Source organism: Schistocerca piceifrons, chromosome 2, assembly GCF_021461385.2.
Source record: "Schistocerca piceifrons isolate TAMUIC-IGC-003096 chromosome 2, iqSchPice1.1, whole genome shotgun sequence".
NCBI classification, from domain to species: Eukaryota; Metazoa; Arthropoda; class Insecta; order Orthoptera; family Acrididae; genus Schistocerca; species Schistocerca piceifrons.
In genome coordinates, this window is record NC_060139.1 from 333,138,134 (window position 1) to 333,161,811 (window position 23,678).

General features: G+C 40.0%; 1 protein-coding gene across 2 annotated transcripts in view; it reads right to left on the minus strand.

The window, feature by feature from the left end:
• The window catches only part of LOC124777295 (WD repeat and HMG-box DNA-binding protein 1), a 209,301-nt gene that overhangs the window by 151,349 nt on the left and 34,274 nt on the right, over positions 1-23,678 (minus strand). For both annotated transcript variants that reach the window (XM_047252646.1, XM_047252645.1), the window contains exon 5: positions 9,250-9,489. In XM_047252646.1, coding sequence (XP_047108602.1) covers positions 9,250-9,489 — 240 coding nt within the window. The remainder of the gene's footprint in view (positions 1-9,249; positions 9,490-23,678) is intronic.

Genomic DNA, 23,678 nt, shown 5'->3' on the forward strand with positions numbered 1-23,678 from the left:
GCATTTACACCATTAGAAAACTGTTTCTCCCATACATATTCTCTCTCCTTATACATATCCCCCCCCCCCCCCCCAATGAACTATGGACCTTGCCACTGCTGGGGAGACTTGTGTGCCTCAATGATACAGATGGCTGAACTGTAGGTGCAACCACAACGGAGGGGTATCTGCTGAGAGATCGGAGAAACGTGTGGTTCCTGAAGAGGGGAGCAGCCTTTTCAGTAGCTGCAGAGGCAACAGTCTGGATGATTGACGGATCTGGCCTTGTAACATCAACCAAAATGGCCTTGCTATGCCAGTATTGCAAACGGCTGAGAGCAAGGAGAAACTACACCGTAATTTTTGCTATCGGCATGCAGATTTACTGTATGGTTAAATGATGATGCCGTCCTCTTGGGTAAAATATTCCGAGGGGTAAAAGTGCCCCCCATTCAGATCTCCGGGTGGGGACCACTCAGGAGGATGTCGTTATCAGGAGAAACAAAACTGGCATTCTATGGATCGGAACGTAGAATGTCAGATCCCTTAATTGGGCAGGAAGGTTAGAAAATTTAAAAAGAGAAATGGATAGGTTGAAGTTAGATATAGTGGGCATCAGTGAAGTTCAGTGGCAGGAGGAACAAGACTTCTGGTCAGGTGAATACAGTTTTATAAACACAAAATCAAATAACGGTAATGCAGAAGTGGGTTTAACCCTTTCCACTCCAATGTCGAGTGCCACTCGACATCGCGAAATTTGTTTTCCGCTCTGATGTTGAGCCTCATTCGACACAACTTTTCGAAGCTCTCAGATGTATTTCGAGTCTGCTAGGCATTATTGCTGCCATCTAGGAGAACTAGTGTTAACTCAGTGTCGAACAGTAGCAGCTGTGTTAAGTCGAAGATTGTAATTATTATGTTCAAGTCCACGCGCTCGAAATGGCTAGTTCTTCACGTACAGTCCTTTCTGAGGAAGAGATTTTAGATCTTTTAGAGCAATCTCTAAGTGAAAACGACAGTGAAAATGATTTTGATTATGATAGTTATTCATTTCAAAACAATTTGAGTGACAATGACGAAGAAAACAGTGACAATGTGCATGTTTCTAGTGATTCAGCAGAGGATTCGTGGCGAATGTGGAGCGCCACTGACACTGACTTCACAGATTTTCCTTTTGACGAATCAAAGTGTGGTTTTATAACAGAAAGTAGTATTGTCTCATCATTGCCCGTCGGATTCTTTCAATTAATTTTTACAGATAACCTATTTCAACAAACAGCAGATGAAACGAATAGGTATGCTACATCAAAAATATGTAAAGTGACACCACTTCCACAACATTCTGCATGGTGGGACTGGAGAAATGTTACCACGGAAGAAATGGAACGCTTCCATGGTGTGCTACTGAATACGGCATTACAAAAGTGTAAGAACTTGCAGGACTTTTTTTCAAGAGAATGGTTACAATCATCCAACTTCTTTCCAGACTGTTTTAGTTGCCGATGATTTGTGCAAATTTTCTGGGCACTTCATGTTTCTAATCCGACGAGTGCTAGACGTGTCAACAGTCAGGTTCAGTCACGTCTGAGTAAAGTGACAAATGTACTGAATTACTTGTCTGGCACATTTCTCGAAATTTATCGACCATATCGGTATTTAGCTGCTGATGAATCTACAGTATCGTTCAAGGGTTGTGTATTATTCAAAATGTACAATCCTCAAAAACCAACAAAATGGGGATTCAGAGTTATGTAATTTCAGATTCATCAAATGGTTATATCTGCAGTTTGATACCATATTTTGGCGCTGTAACAACTGAGTCATTGATTTGTCCACACATGAATTTTTCTGAGAGAATAGTTCTTCAGCTGCTAGCTAATATCAGAAATGCTACAGGGCAATCAGGGTATCATTTGTACACTGACCGTTTTTATACAAGTGTTGAAACAGAACATGCATCTCACAGGAACGATTCAGGCCAATCGCAAAATCCTTCCAGTTGCAATCAAGAAAGGAGCTCTGCATCCAAGGAAGCACGAAATAAAATGCCTCCGCGAGAACAAAATGATGGTTCCGGCATGGCAAGATAAACGAACAGTTCTCATGCTTTCTACAAAAGCCAATAACTCAGTGTCACTTATAGAAAGGAGAAACAGAAAAGAAAGGGAAGAAATAAAGAAACCAAATGTGATTATTGATTATACTTCAAAGATGGGTGGAGTTGATCGATCTGTAGGACTTGTAAACAGCTATTTACTATACAAGAACCACTGTGAGAAAAACAACTTGACATTACCGTCTCAAAAAGCATTCCGTAAAAGTGTTATAAGAGGATTAGTTGCCGAAGAAAGAACTCAAGGACAGAAACAAGGACGTCGTTCAACTTCTGATGACGAGGAACGCTTGAATGGAAAGTTGCACATTATCAACAAGCGTCCTGGGAACAAGCATAAGGATTGTGCAGTGTGCTCAAACAGAAAAAAGAAAGGTGGCAGGCGTGAAACTGTGTATCACTGCGAAACATGCTCACGAAACTCAGCTCTCCACCCTGAAGAGTGTTTCAAAAAATACCACACAATGGAAAGTTTTGTACTGTAAAAGCTTACGTAAATATATGATAGAAAGCACACAGTTTGTTTTAATTTGTACCCAAATTGTTGGCCAGCGGCCACATTGTTTCCACAAAGAGATCCGCGCAAATCTCTGCGGTGCACTGCCGCCCAGGCGGCGGGGATTTAAATAAGAGCGCGCAGAGCCGCCCTGTGTCTGCCTTACGGAGTGCAAAGGGTTAATAATGAATAAAAAAAAGCTGGAACATGGATAAGCTACTACAAACAGCATAGTGAACGATTTATTGTAGACAAGATACACACGAAGCCCATGACTACCACAGTAGTACAAGTTTATATGCCAATTAACTCTGCTGATGATGAAGAGATTGAAGAACTGTATGATGTGATAAATAAATTATTCATATAGTTAAGGGAGTCAAAAATTTTGTAGTCATGGGGGGAAGGGGGGGAGGGGGGAGGGGGTGAGGGGGGGGGGGAGGGGGGACTGGAATGTGACTGGAAAAAAAGGAAAAGTAGTGGGTGAATATGAACAGGGGGTAAGGGATGAAAGGGAAAGCCACCTGGTAGAATTTTGCACAGAGCATAACTTGATGATAGCTAACACTTGGTTTAAGAATCACGGAAGAACGTTGTATACATAGAAGAGGCCTGAAGACACTGGAAGGTTTCAGATAGATTATATAATGATTAGGCAGAGATTTAGGAACCAGGATTTAAATTGTAAGACATTTCCAGGGGCAGATGTGGACTCTGACCACAATCTGTTGGTAATGAACTGTAGATTAAAACTGAAGAAACTGCAAAAAGGTGGGAATTTAAGGAGATGGGACCTGGATAAACCGAAAGAACCAGAGGTTGTACAGAGTTTCGGGGAGAGCATAAGGGAATAATTGACAGGAATAGGGGGAAAGAAATACAGTAGAAGATGAATGGGTAACTTTGAGACATGAAATAGAGAAGGCAGCAGAGGATCGAATAGGTAAAAAGACGAGGGCTAGTAGAAATCCCTGGGTAACAGAAAAGGTACTGAATTTAATTGATGAAAGGAGAGAATATAAAAATGCAGTAAATGAAGCAGGCAAAAAGGAATACAAACGTCTCAAAAATGAGATTGTCAAAAAGTGCAAAATGGCTAAACAGGAATGGCTAGAGGACAAATGTAAGGATGTAGAAGCATGTATCCCTAGGGGTGTGATATATATTGCCTACAGGAAAATTAGAGACCTTTGTAGAAAAGAGAACCACCTGAATGAATATCAAGAGCTCAGATGGAAAACCCGTCCTAAGCAAAGAAGGGAAAGCAGTAAGGTGGAAGGAGTATATAGAGGATCTATACAAGGGCGATGTACTTGAGGGTAATATTATGGAAATGGAAGAGGGCATAGATGAAATGAGAGATATGATACTGCGTGAAGAATTTGACACAGCATGATAGACCTTAAGTCGGAACAAGGCCCCAAGAGTAGACAACATTCCATTAGAACTACTGATAGCCTTGGGAGAGCCAGCCATGACAAAACTCTTCCATATGGTGAGCAAGATGTATGAGACAGGTGAAATACCCTCAGACTTCAAGAAGAATATAATAATTCCAATCCCAAAGAATGCAGGTGTTGACAGGTGTGAAAATTACCGAACTATCAGTTTAATAAGACATGGTTGCAAAATACTAACACGAATTCTTTACAGACGAATGGAAAAATTGGTAGAAGCCAACCTAGGGAAGATCAGTTTGGATTCCATAGAAATGTGGGAACACGCGAGGCAATACTGACCCTACGATTTATCTTAGAAGATAGGTTAAGGAAAGGCAAACATATGTTTCTAGTATTTATAGACTTAGAGAAAGCTTTTGACAAAGTTGACTGGAATACTCTTTTTCAAATTCTGAAGGTGGCAGGGGTAAAATACAGGCAGCAAAAGGCTATTTATACTTTGTACAGAAATCAGATAGCAGCTATACGAGTCGAGGGGCATGAAATGGAAGCAGTGGTAGAAAAGGGAGAGAGACAGGGTTGCAGCCCATTCCCGATGTTATTCAATCTGTATATTGTGCAAGCACTAAAGGATACAAAAGAACAATTTGGAGTAGGAATTAAAATCCATGGAGAAGAAATAAAAACTTTGAGGTTTGTCGACAATATTGTAATTCTGTCAGAGAGAGAGAGAGAGCAAAGAGTCTAGAAGAACAGCTGAATGGAATGGACATTGTCTTGAAAGGAGGATATAAGATGAACATCAACAAAAGCAAAACGAGGATAATGGAATGTAGTCAAATTAAATCAGGTGATGCTGAGGGTACTAGATTAGATGATGAGATTAGATGGTGATTGAAGTAGTGCAGATATAAAATTTAGATAGGCTATGGCAAGGAAAGCATTTGTGCAGAAGAGAAATTTGTTAACATCGAGTATAGATTTAAGTATCAGGAAGAGAGTAGAAGCTTTCGAAATGTGGTGTGACAGAAGAATGCCGAAGATTAGGTAGGTGGATCAAGTAACTAATGAGGAGGTACTGAAAAGAATTGGGGAGAAGAGGAATTTGTAGCACAACTTGACAAGAAGAAGGAATCTGTTGGTAGGACCCATTCTGTGGCATCAAGGGCTCACCAATTTAGTGCAGGAGGAAAGTGTGGAGGGTAAAAATCATAGCAGGAGGCCAGGAGATGAATACAGTAAGTAGATTCAGAAGGATGTAGGTTGCAGCAGTTATTCGGAGATGAAGGGGCTTGCACAGTATAGAGTAGCATGGACCGCTGCATGGACTGAACTCCACAACCACAACATACATTTTTTAAACAAAAATTCTAAACTCAACAAAGTGGTGCTTTGTTTTCTTCCTCAAAAATGGTTTTCACAGAAAACAAAAAAGGCATATTTATGGTTTACCAGCTTATGGTTATAATACTACCACAGAGGGGAGGTGATGGATAAAGAGAGGAGGAGGATGAGGAGGAGGACAGAACGATGGGGGGCGGGAGGAGAAGATTATGACCCATACCCAGTTCCAACACATACTTAGCAATTGTGAAGCATTTGCTGGGTTCATTATTAAATAAAGTAAAGTGCACAATTTCTATGATCAGCAGTTCCATCTGGCAAACATTTCTTTAGGAACTAGACTACGACAACATTCGAAAGTGTTGCCTTTTATCATATTATTCATTAATTTGAACCTCTGCCACATATTAAAACTTTTTACAAGAGTGGGATTTGAACTTGACAAGCTGTCTGCATGTAAGCATTCTACAATGATCATCAACTTTAATCTGTCAATTCTTCACTTCCACAACCACAAATTCCACAGAGGCCTTTTCTATGACTACCACCATTAAAAAAAAAGAAATACGTAATGCAATGGTTTAAAAACATGGGGCTAATATCTAGGTTTAATCTTTAATTTTGTACCCCTGAGTGTCCTTCAGATATCTCATTGTGAGAATGTTCCATGAAATACAGGAAACTACATTATAATAATGGGTTTCCAAAGTATTTCTAATTTGCCTTAAAAGTTGCGTAATAAAATGGTCGCATCACCGATTCAAAAGAGTACTCTTAATATATATTAATTTGACACTCAGTTACCTCTCTTAATACCTTTAAACTCTTAAGTCATTCGTTTAACTGCTTCATTACGTAAATTTATGTCTATATGGCTTACTTCATAAAATGAAAAGTAACACACCAGAGCAGAAATAATTATTCCACATACAGTGGATAGGCAAAATAATGCGAACAGTGGTAGTAATGGGATGGTTGTGTCTGATGGTCAACAACGCAGGTAATGCACTTGTCGCAGTAGACTGTGTATGTTCAGTACGAACTAGGCATCAGTGCAGGTTGTTTATGAGTAGTGCACACTTCCTATTTGCATTCAAAGGCCAAAGTCAATGTGCAATGAAAGATCTAATACAGTTCCAAAGAGAGCAGATTTGGGGGGGGGGGGGGGGGGGGGAGCATCAGTAAGCAAGATAGCCAACTTAGTGAATGTTTCAAGAACATTTGTTTCAACTATCATGACAGTCTACAAAAAACATGGAAAGACATCATCGTGTAAATGTAATGGTGGGTGCAAATCAAAACTAAACGACAGAGATGGTCGTACACTGTCACCAATTGTGTCAAAACAACACTAAACTACAGTGGCTAAAGTGACTGCAGAGCTCAATAGACATCTTCGAGACCCTAAATCTATGGACACTGTCTGCTGAGAACTCCATAAAGCGAATATTCATGGACAAGCTGCTATACCAAAACCATTAGTAACGACAACCAACACAAAGAAGCATAAAACATGGTGTCAGGAGCACAAATCCTGAACGGCTGATCAGTTGAAACACGCCATATGATCCGACGAGTCAACATTTTCATTATTTCCAACACTGGGCCAGGTTTAAGTCTGGAGAACCCCAAAAAGAAGCCTACAATCCTGATTGCCTGATTTCAACGGTTAAGCATGGCGGTTGAAGTGTGATGGTGTGGACAGCCATGTCAGGGTATTCTGCTGTTCCCATCATTACCCTCAAAGGCTGTGTTACAGCCAACAATTATGTGAAAATTTTCGGTAATCGGGTGCACCCCATGATTCAATTGTCGTCCCCAACGATGATGCTATATTTCGGGATGATAATGCACCCATTCACACAGACAGGACAGTACAATTGTGGTATGAGGAGCACACAGCTGAACTGCAGAGTCTTCCCTGGCCAGCACAATCCCTGGACTAGAACATTATCGAACATCTGTGGACAGTACTGGAGCACAGAGTCTAGAGCAGATTTCCGCCTCCTTAGTCACTACAGTAGTTAGAAGAGGTTCTGATCTGAGTATGGCACAACATTCCACTGCGGACTTTACAATCATTATATGCCAGTATTCCAAGAAGAATCGCAGCTGTATTATGGACAAATGGGGGTCCAACCCCTCATTAATACGCCGTTCCCAAGTAAGTACATGTGTTCACATTATTTTGCCTATCCCCTGTATATGAACTTCATAGCACTGTAAAGTGTAATGAAATTAGGCTTGCCATGACAGCAGCTACATTTAAAGAGTTAAGATGCTCAGAAAACAAAGATAACAAATATGTCAAATATTTAAAACATAATGATGAACAATCATAATTTCTATGAAATACAAATAGGAGAAAAATTAAGAGGCAAATAATGCCTAAAAATAGTAAACAATGAGCACCTTGGAGTAACTACTGGTCCATAAACACAGATTAGAATTTACAAGCGAGACACTGAAGCATTGTGGCAGGAGCAGCAAAGGCATTGCTGGTAGATAAAATGAGGGTCAGTGCAGGCCTGGATGCTTTAGCTCAACTTCACCCTTTGGTGACTTGTCAGTTTCACTTAGGAAATAGGATGATGGTTTTAGGTTGGGGTTGGGTTGTTTGGGGAAGAGACCAAACTGCGAGGCCATCGGTCTCATCGGATTAGGAAAGGATGGGGAAGGAAATCAGCCGTGCCCTTGCAAAGGAACACACCTGGCATTTGCCTGGAGCAATTTAGGGAAATCACGGAAAACCTAAATCAGAATGGCCAGACGTGAGATTGAACCGTTGTCCTCCCGAATGCGAGTCCAGTGTGCTAACCACTGTGCCACCTCACTCGGTGGTGGTTTTAGGTAACCGTCTGCATCTACATCCATACTCTGTATGCCATCTTATGGTGTGTGGCAGAGGGTACTTATGGTATCACTATCTTCCCCCCCCCCCCCCTTTCCAGTTTTAGTTGCAAATGGTGCAATGTCCCTGTCTTTCTAGTTGTGTTCATTTCTTGAGACATATATGGAAGTAATATGTTATTTGGCACTTCCCAGAATGTTCTCTCTCAGAATTTCAATACAAAACAGATTACGTATTTACAGTAGCAAAACTGAAAGCACTCTATGTTGTTTGATGTTTCTTTGAACAGTCAGCAAAACACAAGGTTGTCACTGAGTTGGAAGAAGATGGCCTGGTTTAAACTGCTGCAACCAAAGCATGTGAGTTTTACAGTTATGCTTAGCTGCCACTGGTGTCCGGCCACCCTTACTATTCCCAAATACACTGCACGTCAAGTGTTATGTTTACAATGAGACACAAGAGATTGTCTTAAATTCATCACTATGAAACAAATTTGTCTGCTTGCTGTCTCCCACTGGCTACTTAAAAATATCTGCCAAGACACAGGTTGACATTCCTGTCACACTTCACATCACGGCTGCACACTCTGCTCAACAAAAAACCTAAGTACCAAAACAGGTCCTTCTTCCAATATTTACTAAAAAACTGATTTTAAAAAACCTCTGAGAAGAACAGTGCAGTATGATATCAATATTGATATGATCTCAGAGCAAATTTCTCAATTTACAGATAGAGTCTACTGAAATAAACCTCTCAAATTGATTACAAATGTATGGTACACTGCAATATAAACTCAGATTGCTGGCTGTCATCTGCAACACAATACTGTTCCCACCATCTGGCCACAGGGAGTTCAGATGATAGAAAACTGCACACAAAATTCAGTGATCCACATTCAAGACTGGCACATTGTTGTCAAAAAGATTCAAAAATAATAAGGTGCTTTCAAGCTGTTCATTTTTCCTCTCTGAAGCCTGAAGCTAATTCTTTATCTTTATTAGGTAATAATTCTTCACAATTTTATCAGTATGAGCCACCAATGGAGTAACAACAACAAGCAACTAACCTTTCTTGCCTTCTCATCTCCCAGTGACGCCACCTTTCGCCAGGATGCACGCTCATACAGTCGTACATTACGATCCTCAGGTAAGGCCAAATAACGGCCAGAGGTAGGCTGCCAAGATGGTCGACAGAGTACCTCTGTTGTGTAGAAAGAATTGCTTACTGGAATACATTGCCAAGTGTACTCTGTCTCTAGTGTGTCCAGGGACCACACTCTTGCTGTTCCATCACAGCTTGAAGATACCTGTATTAACAGAAGGCAAACAAACAGATATTGTAGGGCACTAAGTCAGAAGCATAATCTCCCCTTTACTTCTCATCACACTACAAAGTTAGCAAAGAGATTCAAGATGGACATCCCACTGGGCTGTTGCTCCAATACCACTTTGACCAATCCCACTGTGCTGTTGTCCAAATCATACTATGACCATACAATATAAATATACTGTGTAAACCCATTTCTCTCGTATTTCAGTTTTCATTTCTAAGCTGATTCACAAGTCCTCAGGGGCTGGAACTGTATTGAAAATCTCTGGGACCACATCGAACAACACATCATATGTCAGGGGAACTTCCACACAATACAGGGTGCTACAAAAAGGTACGGCCAAACTTTCAGGAAACATTCCTCACACACAAATAAAGAAAAGATGTTACGTGGACGTGTGTCCGGAAACGCTTAATTTCCATGTTAGAGCTCATTTTAGTTTCGTCAGTACGTACTGTACTTCCTCGATTCACCGCCATGATTTCATATGGGATACTCTACCTGTGCTGCTAGAACATGTGCCTTTACAAGTATGACACAACATGTGGTTCATGCACAATGGAGCTCCTGCACATTTCAGTCGAAGTGTTCGTACGCTTCTCAACAACAGATTCGGTGACCGATGGATTGGTACAGGCGGACCAATTTCATGGCCTCCACGCTCTGCTGACCTCAACCCTCTTGACTTTCATTTATGGGGGCATTTGAAAGCTCTTGTCTATGCAACCCCGGTACCAAATGTAGAGACTCTTCATGCTCGTATTGTGGATGGCTGTGATACAATACGCCATTCTCCAGGGCTGCATCAGCGCATCAGGGGTTCCATGCGACGGAGGGTGGATGCATGTATCCTTGCTAATGGAGGACATTTTGAACATTTCCTGTAACAAAGTGTTTGAAGTCACGCTGGTACGTTCTGTTGCTGTGTGTTTCCATTCCATGATTAATGTGATTGGAAGAGAAGTAATAAAATGAGCTCTAACATGGAAAGTAAGCGTTTCTGGACACATGTCCACATAACATATTTTCTTTCTTTGTGTGTGAGGAATGTTTCCTGAAAGTTTGGCCGTACCTTTTTGTAACACCCTGTATAGCTGGCCTCACAGGCACTTTGATGAGAGAATTGGTTGGCTTCTACATACTTACAACATCCATGTCATAGTGAATCAAAGCTACAAAATTAGTTCAGTTTCAACCCTAAAAAGCACTGCAAAACTATTTTCACTGCAGACAATAACCTTGTTGCAAACATTTTTCCATCATTCTTTACATTTACACAATTCCAAAAAAACTGAAGATAGCAAAAAATATCCCACTATTTCAGAAAGTAGACAATCTAATAACTGATAATGACAGTGTTTAAAAATATGAGAGAAAGTTGCATATAGCTGTGCTGTGAATAACTAAAAATTATATGACAGATGGTAAGACTGTCGTTAACATCAACTGGTGATACTAAACCAGTTTCTGTAATAACAACTGCAACCATTATCAGCCCTAGTGGCTCCAAAATCACTACCTCGTGACCCATTCAATGAATTTGCATTTTTGATGAGGCTAAAGAAGACAAATTACTGTTTCAATAGTCTATGGGAGAACTTAAAAGTGTTCCACATAACTTATTCAGGAAGTCTCTTTCATTTCTTGGGCAGATCTGAGATTTTTTTGTTATATAAACTGTCTACTCTTGTAGATCCTGTATCCTTGCCTTTTGAGAGAACACGCGACTCAAACTATCATTTTTGTAATTAGGCTTACATTGTTCCATCTAAGCTAAAATTTTGTGAATGAAAACATTGTCCAGGTAGGCTCTATAATACAGTCCACCTGGACCAGGTTTTTACTCACGAAACTCACTGAGGCAGTGGGTCATGATTAGCAGTCCTTCACAAAGTAAGTTGTAAATGTGCTTTTACCTGCACTCAAATTCTGTAATTTTTAATGTGGAATTATGTATGCCAGACAAAAGAATCTGCAGTGAATCCTTGGAGTTGTACAACTCTTCATTAAAAGAAATACTCCAAATCATGTGAGTGGTTGACAAGTGTGGACTATAGAAAGGCAAAGCTAACAGGCAGCAAAAGTTTCTGAACTCGATTTGTCTAGCCAGCACCACTTGCACATTTCCTCGCCTGAAGTCAGACTAAGCAGAAAGTTCTCCAGACTGAGCACCATGCCCTCAGCAATCAGCACGAAGTACAAAAGCAATCAAAAAAGTCTGCAGTATTGTTTCTTGCATGAAGATAAAAGTGCAACAGGTTTCTACCTTATGGTGTGTGTGTGTGTGTGTGTGTGTGTGTGTGTGTGTGTGTGTGTGTGTGTGTAAAAAAAAAAGGAGGAGGAGGTATGATGCAACTAGTGGGCGACACATCAATTACGGAACACATGGTCAAGTTCATTAACTCTTAGAGAACACAATATTATCCATGCTCTGCAACCTTCATAAACTCCACATCTCACTTCATTTTGATGAAAAGTGATTCAAAAGATGTTCTGCATTACTTTACCTATGACCAAATAAAGTCTTTGTCATCCTAGCAAAGGAGATACCGTTTGTACATTATTTATCATAAATTAAGCAGGCTTACTGGTTAGACAAGCCAGTACTCAGCCCTAAGGCCAAACTGGTGACCCAAATGTAACATACGCTTGCCTGATGCACAAATTAGAGGAAGTACTATTGCAGGATGACAGAATATCTAACAACGACGTAACATACGCTTGCCTGATGCACAAATTAGAGGAAGTACTATCGCAGGATGACGGAATATCTGACAACGACCAACTCTGCTGTGTCCAGACTTGTACAATTACCACCTTTCTGGACTCAGAAACCAGTGCTCAAGTTCAAGCCAGTTTATTATATTCAGGAATGGCCACTGATGCTACCAAGTTTGCACTGGTCATGAACCAACTCAACCATAGGTAAACAGCCAAGGTGCAAGATGGGAATACTGCACCATCAGAGAGTAATCCCTAAGACCAGCTGAAGGCAGAGCTTATCCACCAAGTATCAGCTTCACAAGAGAAACGCCTCCGCCAAGTTCTGATGCAGGAGAACATCAGGAACTATAAACCGTCTCAGTACTTGCAGCACTTGCGAAGCAAATTTGATGCTAGTACCAGACAGGCTGCTGAGAACCATATGAAGTAGTCGACTGCCACCTCCCATCAAAGCAATAATAGAGTTGCAGTCTGAAATGTCTTTAAACGCAGTGGTAGAGCTGGCAGACAAAGTGCACGACACTATCTCATCTGCACCTATCAGCGTAGCAACTGCACAGTGGGCGAGCACATCTACCACAGTATCACATGCCAACTACAATGCTCTGATGGCAAAGGTAGATTTGTTGACACAGCAGATCAACCAATTAATGTCTCATCATAATGTCAGTGCTGACCATGGCTAATTAAGATTCTGGAAGCACCCACACAGCTGATCATTGAATGTCTCGTCTGCGATTGTGACTGAAATACAGCAGGGATCGGCACCTCAGAAGATTTTGTGATCAAACACATTGTCGTACCAAACCACGCGCGTACCCAAATGCCAACAGCAATCAGATGTAGACACTTTGTCCGATTGCTGGTTGCGTCACAAAGTCTGTTTGTGGGTGACCAGTGTACATGTAAGAAATATCTGGTTGCATTGGCTCTGATCTCTGGATCTTCCCATGAACAATACTACACTGGTATAGACCACACATCATATTGCTTAGCTGCAGGAAACAATTCTTCTGTGACATACAGCACATGCCAACTTGCACTGGACCTAGACCTAAGCCAGGCATTTGCACAGATGCTGCAGAGCTAATAATACGAGCAGACTTCCTGGCATACTACAATCTTCTGCCTGACATCGCCGACACAGGCCTGGTCAACCAAACCACCAGCCTGATGGCTGCAGAATCCCGACGCCACACAACCATCCTATACACCAAGCTGACTGGAGCCACAGAGAGCGAGTATGCCACCCTACTTTGAGATTTTCTGGCACTGACAAAATCTCCAGGTATGTCTACGGAAGTGAAGCACAACACCGTCACTATATAAAGACCATTGAGAGACTGCCATCATCCTGTCGGCTGTGAAGGTTAGGCCCAGATTCGTTAACAGCTGCCAAAGCCAAGTTTGGCAGCATGATTAGTGAGGGTACCATGCGACCATCCAGTAGCCCCTGGTCTTCCCCGTTGTGTCTCGTGCCAAAGAAGCGTGATGTGTAGCGTCCATGCGGAGACTCAATGGCTGTACAGTGCCAGATCATTATCGTGTAACGATGATTACAACTACATATTGAGTGATGCCCGTCTGTACAGTGTGTTGAACTGTGCCAAGGTACACATGCAGATACCTGTTACCAAGGAAGACATTCCGACGCTGCCCACATTTACACAGTTTGGCCTGTTTGAAAGCAAGGTCATGACATGTGACCTCAGGAATGCTGCACAAACATGGCAGAGTGTTACAGATTCCATGTCACAAGGCCCGCCATCCTGTTTTGCTTACCTTGACGATATACTGGGATTCTCAGCCTCGCCAGAAGAACACCACTGGCACTGGCATCAAGCTGTACTGCGACACATCCACAGCAAAATCACAAACATGTTTACCAGCAAGATTCAGGAAAAATGCATTTGAATCTTTGCACAACCTGTGCCCCTCACATGTGCAATATATGATAAGCCTAATGTTCGACTACTTCATGTGGCTAGGGAAGAAGAAAGACTGCCATGAGTGGACGAAATATTGCCATTGTAGCTAGGTCAGCCGGCATGTGCATGCGCCAATTGGAAACTCCCCTGACACTGCCAAGTGTTTCATGCATGTACACATCGACACTGTGGGACAATTACCACCTTTGAATGGTCAATATCTACTGATGGTGATCAATGGATTTACCTGTTGGACAGAAGCTGTACCTGTGGACAACATCCCAGCAGAAACCTTGATGTATATTTTCGTGTTAAACTGGGTGTTATGATTCGGCTGTTCACTGCACATTACTACGGACCATAGGAAACAGATCTTATCGGATTTGTTCACCAAGCTAACGGAGTTCTGTAGAATGAGCCATCACAAAATGACCCACTGCCACATGGCCAGTAAGGGAATGACAGAGAATTGGCACCGAACTCTAAATGCAGCTCTGATGTGTAACGATGTTGGGTGGACAGAAGTTCTCCTGATGATTCAGCCAGGATTGAAAAATGTGTACAAGCCCGACCTGGACAGTTCCTCCACGGAACTAGTGTATAGAGAGTCGTTCAGATTGCCTGGTGAATTTGTAGTTTAGCTCCACAGCCCGATACAGACCGGTGTACCTCTGTCAGATATCTCAGAGATCATGTCAAGAAAATCCCGAGCTCTGCAACCATCTAGGCAATTCAAAAGGACCGATGATCTCACTTTTTGGTTGCCTCCCCCAAATCAACCAACCAACGGAACTGTTTCCACATTCGTCCACAAAGACCTCAGTATGTGCACACAAGTCACGTTACATACTGATGGCTTCAAACCGGCCCTCCACACACTATACACTGGGTCACATTGTGTCATCAGAAGGGAGACTGCATCCTGGAAATTCTGGTCAGTGAAAAACCTGCAACTGTTAAAATCGACAGGGTCAAGCCAGCATACATCTTCAATGAGCTACCCCCCAAAGACTCCACAGAAACAGCCTTGTCCAGCGCTTGGTCTAGCCACTGCAACTCCGGCACCTTTTTAGCGGCCATTATAGCAGCTCCAGGGGACCAGCGCACTATGTGATCTGGTCAATGCGTCCACTCCCCAGCACACTTCCTGGAAAGCACTCCGTTTCTGACGAGGAGGTTGTTGTAGCAAATGAGCCAGTAGCTCTGTACAGTGTACTGCATGAATGTATCATGCTTGTATTGTGCTGTGAGTATGCAATTTTGCTCTGTCAAATTAGTTCCATGCTTGCCACCAGGGGTGCTGTGTTCTGCCCATTAACTCCATGCCGTTTACTCTTGGGTTATAGCAACTTATGTGTTCATGTTTACCCTACGTTGAGTTCTGTCATGACCATCATTATGTGTAGCTCCTAGTTACCAGTCAACAAGTCTTATTTGTTTTCTCATAAGTCATGTCTTGGTGTGTACTGCATCTAAAAGATTTCTGTATTACTTGACCTATGAAAAAATGAAGTCCTTGTCATCACAGCAAAGGAGATACTGTTTATGTGTTATCGTAAACTAAGCAGGCTAACTGGTCAGATGCATCTGTAATCAGCACTATGGCTAAAGAATCAAAAACATTCTTAAAATCTATGAATCACAAACACTTTCGTAATTCTTACCAGTTGCTGCATTCACTAATTTTGTCCAGGGCTTGCAAATGCTCCTTAGGGCTGTATCCACTTCTAACCGGTCTGTTTCTTTGATTAAAATGTGTTTTTTCTATGCAGTTGGCGATCGGTCCGTAATATTTTTTTCCTCAACCCTTTTCTTGTGAAGTTGAATACTTTTAGCATTTTTCCACTTCTGGAGAACTGTTTTATGCCAAAGACATTTTGCAGAAAAAAATCCAAAAGCAGTCTGTAGTCAATATTATTACTTCCCTTTTGCATCACTTTGCCTTCAGCTTTAGTCATTGGCACATCAACATCTCCATCTCCAAGGGCCTTTCATTTCTTTATGTTGAACTGCTTAACTTCAGCAACATTAATTCTAGAAAGTCATTATTTTCATCACACAGTATCTGCATTTCTGATTCGGCTCTTTTGTCTACACAAACATTTGTAGAAGTCTCCGAGTGTTTGTACAATTTTCTCTCCGTTGTTATTGTGTCATCTGCTATTGGCACTGATGAAGTGATGGTGCTTTGTGTCTACTGTCTTGTCTTTTTCATACTCTATTATTTTGATATTTTTGTTTAACTTTCTCTTTAATACCTGCTTCATTCTATGCGATATCTTCTTTCTCTTTGTCCTCTTAGAATATCTCCAATACTTTTTGTTGTTTTCTGAAGTACCTTTGTTACATAACTGCCTCTATTATTTATATCTATATAATATTCATCTTCTAAGATGAGGTAATCATTGCTTAACTTAATCTGATAGACCATCTTGTTAATAAATTCTCATAAATTACATTTTGGATTTGCTGCCTGGTAGCAGATCTGTTCCTTTCAATCTAGCTTTCTTTTTATGTATTTTTACTCTTTGTCTTTGAAATCTATGAACACTTGCAATTCGAAAGTGGTTCTGGTATATCAAATCCTGTACAATTTATTTACTGTTTAAGAAAATGTAGTCCATATCATTTTCTTTTTCATCCTGCCTGGTAAATCTCCCCTAACCTGGGGATCTGGGTGACTTTTTCAAACTCTATTCCTTTTCCTAAACCTCTCCAGTCCTTTTTCCTTCACCACTCTTCCTTCCCCTTCAGCCAATCTGCCAGAATAAGAAGCCACTTGCTCCAAAAACTTGTAAACTGTAATATCTTTTAAAAGTATGTTCTCATGACACTGCTTGGTGATTACAGACAATGTATCGCGCATCTAAAAAGCAAATACTTGTGCCAAAGTTACACACACGAGTCACTAAAGTGAATACAGTACAACAGACATTCGTATGAAATCGTAAAATTTGTGGTGACAAACCGATCTGTAGCGTAGCCTGAAATCTAGATTAGGTTGAAGGGTGATAAACTGATTGAAAGTTGCCATTGCCAATGAATGTGAATGTGAGAGAGGCTGAGTTGCCAGTGCCAATGAATGTCAATGTGAATGTGAGAGAAAGTTGTGCTAACAGATTGACCTGCAGCAAGGCCTAATGTTTATTTTCCTGCCAAACTTAATTGGTCAATTGTATCAAATTAGTTGCTTATACACAAACTCACACACTATTTACCATCAATTTGACTAAATTATGTGAAGGATGTAGGAACTTTTATAGTATTTTATGATCTAAATACACCAAGAATGTCTAAAACAGTTTTCTAGTAAATATGTTCACAGAAACCGCAACAGAAAATCTATACACACACACACTATATGATTCAAGGACTTTAATAGCATGCGTCAATAATCTACAATAAGTTCCATATATCTTGACCAACCGAAATAACCTTTCGTCCAGAATCAAAATAAAACATGTATTAAGAAATTGTTGCTTAGCTACCATGGGGGACACCAAATAGCATGATTGTCTTTTTTGTAACTTTTTTTATTATGAAATAAACAACAGAAGTATGTCTTTTTTAAAATATGACACTATTTTTTATTTTTTAATCCACTTCCTCTCTTCAAGAACTGTTCACATGAACATGGCTTTATTAAAAATGTGACACAAAACTGACACTCTCCTGTGCCATCATACAGAGAGGATACCAATGGTAACATAACTTATCCACATGCTGGAGTTGATAGTAAACAAATGGAAATGCAAGGGAAATGCACACCAGTCATTCTGTTAAATGTCTTCAGTTGAAGGTTTGTGTGTACTCACTATGTGTTCCAATGAAGAGAAGGAACAAATGCTACATATCATTTAAAAGTGCTACAGTACTCTACAACATGTACCCTTATTGTAAATAGGACAAAATTATTGTAGTTATTGTTCTGCTAACTTACTTTCTTGTGCATTTTCTTTGTGTTTCTATTCATTTACTATCAACTCTACAAGTGGACAAGTTATGTTACCCCAGTTACATGCACTGTGTGTTAGTACAGGAGAGCCAAAGTCAGTCTCATGTCACATTTTTAATAATGGTTCATTTATGTGAAGGGTACACAGTGATACATTTTTGAATAGGTCCTTAGTTTAATGCCTGTCGTTTGCTTGGGGATGGGCAGGATCAACAGTGCTGACTTGTGATCTGTCAAAGGCAGTTGACTGTACAAATCACAAAATACTTTTAAGTAAATCAGAATAATACGGCGAAACAGGAAATGCTGAAAAAAGGTTCAAACCCTATAACTCTGACAGAAAACAAAAGGTGTCAATAAGGACACATGTTTAAGGGGATACGGAATCGGATTTTGGGTTAAAAAATCGAATTTTTTTTTATTGGCGTATTATATTCTGCCATGTTTCCTCTTTAAAATGACATATCATACATAGCTCTACTACAATTATAACTATTTTATTTTTATATATTTGTGAGATCGGGTATTGCGCTTTAGTTATACACGTCTCTCGTGGCTGACCATGAACTTTTTGGCAGTACCTTTAAAGTGACATGAATTCAAATATCCCGGTTTCCAGCGACTATTTATACACTAGTTGCCCGAAAATGTTTCTCTCTGGTTTCCTCAAGTTACTCTTTGACTTTGTGGCGGGACTGTTTTGTAAACAGTGTGATATAAGAAAGTAGTTGTTGTTGAGTTATTTCGTATTTAGTGCTTCATTTTTCGCAGTGAAAATGCCTAGAGCTAAAGCAAAAGTATTTAAAAAGCGTGTGAACTGGCAAAAGAAAAGAAATAATGATTCATTAGCAAAGCAAAGCAGTTCATCATCATCACTGTTGGAAAATGTGAATCCACTTATTACTGATTTGCCGAACGAACTTACACCAAATGAAAACAGTGCTTCTCATAAAAAACTAAGAGATTTGGAAGAGAAATATAATTTACTTGATAGAGGGAATGAAGTTTTTGAACTCATTGATACGAATATATTGTGTGAAGCTCTTGAAAACAGTTTGTGCTGCAAAAAATGTCATGGAAACGTTTCTCTGAAAGTAGAATCCCATGTTAGCCTGGCTGCCCAGTTTAATTTAATATGCAGTGTTTGTAAATACAGCTGTAAGTTTCCAAGTTCGGTTTCAGTAACTGTAAATAATGGATACAAGAAAACTGAACTTTATAGTGTAAATATTAGGTTAGTTTATGGATTGCGAGCAATTGGTAAGGGCAAAGCAGCTGGTGATATGCTATGTGGTGTTCTAAATCTTCCAAGTGCACCTTCAAAGTTTGAAGCTTACAATTATGTACTAGGATCTGCAGTTGAAGATGTAGCACAGAAGTCAATGCAGGTTGCTGTGGAAGAAGCAGTGGAAGAAAATGACGGCAGTCGTGACCTCACAGTGGCGTTTGATGGCACGTGGCAGAAAAGGGGCCACACCTCCAACAATGGTGTTGTAACAGCAACTAGTGTTGATACTGGCAAGGTTATTGATGTTGCAATAATGTCTAAATACTGTAGGTGCACAGGCAGGCTGAAAAATGAACACAGTGATGACTGTATTGCTAATTATTATGGTAGTAGTGGTGGCATGGAGGTTGCTGGGGTGAAGAAAATTTTTCATCGCTCTTCACAGTGGTATAATGTTCGCTATGTCAAATATCTGGGAGATGGTGACTCTAAAGCATTCAAAGAAGTTTTGGAAAGCAAACCATATGGGAACAGTGTAAATATAAGCAAACTTGAATGTATAGGACATGTGCAGAAGAGAATGGGTGCCAGGCTGAGAAGGTTAAAATCAGTTATGAAAGGGAAAAAACTAGATGATGGGAAAACCTTGGATGGCAGAGGAAGATTGACTGATTCCATAATAGACCACATTCAGAACTGCTATGGCCTTGCAATCAGGCAAAATACAGGCAATCTTGAAGAAATGAGGAGAGCTATATGGGCTTTATATTTCCACACCGCATCCACGGATGAGCATCCACAACATGGTTTGTGCCCCAAAGGTGAAAACAGCTGGTGTAAATACAATAGGGGACTAACAACAGGAGAGAAATACATTCACCACCACAGTCTACCATCAGCCATCATGGCAGAAATAAAGCCCATTTTCAGAGATCTGGCTGACAGAAGTCTTCTGATGAAATGTCTTCACGGAAAAACGCAGAACCCCAACGAGTGCTTGAATAGTGTGATATGGCATCGTCTCCCAAAAACAGTGTTTGTCGGAATTAATACACTACATTTTGGTGTGTATGATGCTGTGGCAACCTTCAATCTTGGAAATATAACTAAATGCCAGGTCCTTCAAAAGTTGGGTATGTGTGTTGGTTCCCGTACGGTACGTGCTATGTTCTTTTTAGATCAGCACAGACTAAGGCATGCTGATAATATAATCAAGACATTAGTGAAAAAAGCAAGACAGGTGCAGAGGGGTGCCAAAAGAAGACTTGAAGATGATTATGAAGACTGTGAAGGGGGTATTAGCTACGGATCAGGAATGTTTTAATCTTCTTTCTCCGTTTCCCGTAAGTTTACTTTTTACTTCATCTAGGAACATTATCTCAGGTACTGGTCAACCTAGAAGTCTGAAATTTTTATGACGTAGTGACATAGGTCCCTATTACATACTGAAACAACAATTTTTTAATTACTTGATTTACAAAAGACTTAGGGGTGATAGTCTAGTAAAAAGCGATGGAAAAAATTTACTTAAAAATAAATGTACAATATCTCTGTAAGAAAATACTTTGACAATAAACTGTTGTTTCAGTATTGTTGTAACATATGAATGCACATACAGTAAAATTTTTACCTCTCTGTCTCCAGTAGTTTGTGAGAAAATGTTCCCTATAGTAGGCATATATTAACATTGCGGGGATAGGTGATTCCGTATCCCCTTAAGCTATCAGGCATCATCCAACTAGGAACCAGTAACATAAGGTGTCCCCCAAGGTTCTATCTTAGGGCCCTTACTTTTTCCCGTGTATAGCAATGACCTTTCATCAGTAACATCACCAGATGCCAAGTTTGTTTTGTTTGCACATAATTCAAACATTGCTATAAATAGTCAATCAAATATAGCCTTAGAAAGGTTGGATAATGAAAATTTCATAGACATCTGTCACTAAACCTTGAAAAACTTACTACCATATTTACACAAATCTAATGTGCCATTGAACGTAAAGCGCACCCCAATTTTAAAAATTATATTAATTAAAAAAAAAAAAAATCTGACATCTCCAGTATGGTATTTTTGTATTGTTGAAATTTATTTTACAATGCTAATTTTATTTCAAACAATAGTCAATGCATACATGAACTTTAAAAATAACAATAATTTATTTTTAAGTTACTCATTATGGTAATAAGTGAAATGTTCATTATTAGAAAAGAACGCTTAACTTGATTACCTACATGGCATACAAAAGAAACATACTGTGAACTACAGGCATTACTCACAATTATGCACTAATGTCATCATTACTGGAATTCTTCGAAGAGTCTACATCAGAAATAGACTCATTTCCTCCTTCCCAACCATCCTCTGTGTCATTCCAGAGCATATCATCTTCCCTGTCGTCCAGAGTATTTGAAATACAGCATTTCTTGAATGATTTTATGATCATTGGTGCTTCGATGCATGTCCAGGCAGCCGAAACCCAGTGCACAATAATATAGGGTGCAGTACGTTTAATTTTTCCTACCAGAGTCAGTTCACGATTTGATTTGCAAGACCATTTTTTTGTACTGTTCCTGAACGTAACCTTTGACAGGTTTACTTATACTAACGTCCAGGGGTTGTAATGCAGAAGTCATTCCTCCACGAACGATAACAAGGTCATTGGGTAGGTTGTGGATCTTCTTTTTGATGACATCAGTGAGGTGATCACAAAACGCATCAAGACAAATCATTGATGGTTGCTTGGAAAGCCCACCAGGACTGAGTTCTGACATGTTTCGGAGCCACTCAAGCATCAAAGTTTCAGTCATACATCCCTTCTCTTGATTCCAAACAATGACATCATCAGGGAATGGTTTTCCTCCTCACTTGTAAATTAAAAAAGGGGGAAGTTTGTTCCTGTGTGCTGTGACTGCCAACATTACTGTTAAGTGCTGTTTTTCACACCCAGATGTTTTGATGGTAGCTTCTTTTGTACCCTTCTTGTCAATCGAGTAATTACGTGATATATCAAACCAAACTAGAGTCTCATCAGCATTGCCTACTCGGTCCACTGAAATTCTTGAAGTTTCTTTTCATAATCCTGTGGAAGCTTTTGGCATATTGTTGTACGATGTCACAGAGATAATCCCACTCATTTCATAAAGCGATCAACCCATCCTCGGCTAGCCTTAAACTCTTGCTTCGTTATATTAAGAGCTGCAGAAATCTCTTTTGCTTTTTTTTTTTTTTTTTTTTTTTATTTTTTTTTTATTATGGTGTCACTGGTCACAGGTTGGCCATTCTTCCTCCTTACTCAGACGAATTCCAAAACATTTACTTCAACGTCAGGATGTCTTCTTTTGCGAGGTCCAGTAAATTCCTTTCTATAGTGGTAGTTGCAAATAATCCCAATTTCTGTTTCTTCCATATGCTAACAATACTCTCAGCTACATTGAACTCTCTTCCTGCCCTTCTGTTACTATATTTTTCAGCATAAAGAATTACTTTAGAATTACTTTATGCTTGAAAGCAGCTTCATGTGACATTCTTCTCTGTTTGCCTTCCATTTTGTGACTACCTCATGCAAACACAATGTGAAGTACTGTAGTAGGCCAACAATAATGAAACGAGGTTGAGAAGTAAAACAGTGCATTGTAATATACAGGACAGTACCTAAATTGAAAAAAAAAAAAAAAAATAAATAAATAAAATAAAAAAAAATAAAAAAATAAAAAAAAAACACGTTCTATTTGAACCCACGACAAAAGGGAATTTCCTCTTGTGGCAGTAATGGACTTTGTTATGATGCCTGCGAACAGAACTCAGAACTGGAAATATATACCAGCTCTTTTAACTCTATACCAGATATTGTATCTATGTTTTCTTGCTAGAGTTTAATAAATGTTTTGCTACTTCAGATCACATAGGACAGGGGCGGGCAGGAATCCCGCATGTGTGCGGTGCACTTGCACGCGTGCAGTTAATAGGTGTTCTGCGTGCACATAGGGGCAAGCTGGTCACCCGCTTATCTCCCCTCCCCACCATACCTTCTGTCCGCTCCTACCTCTGCAATGCGTTTTGTTTCCTAGCTTGCTTTATTGAATGTAGGAATAAGATTAGTAGTAGTAGTGCTTGAAAGATATTGTGGTTTGAAAGAGTACCTATTACCTACGATACGTTTTGCTTAATTATCACAGGTGGAGTGGAACAAAATTTCTACATACAGACAAACGCAAGCAGTTACTTAAATTTTCATCACTGATATTTGCTCTTAACCGACACTTACTAATTCAGCAAATGGTTTTCCAGCTCTCGCTATATTAAGCTCGTACCGCTGGGCTATTATTGTTG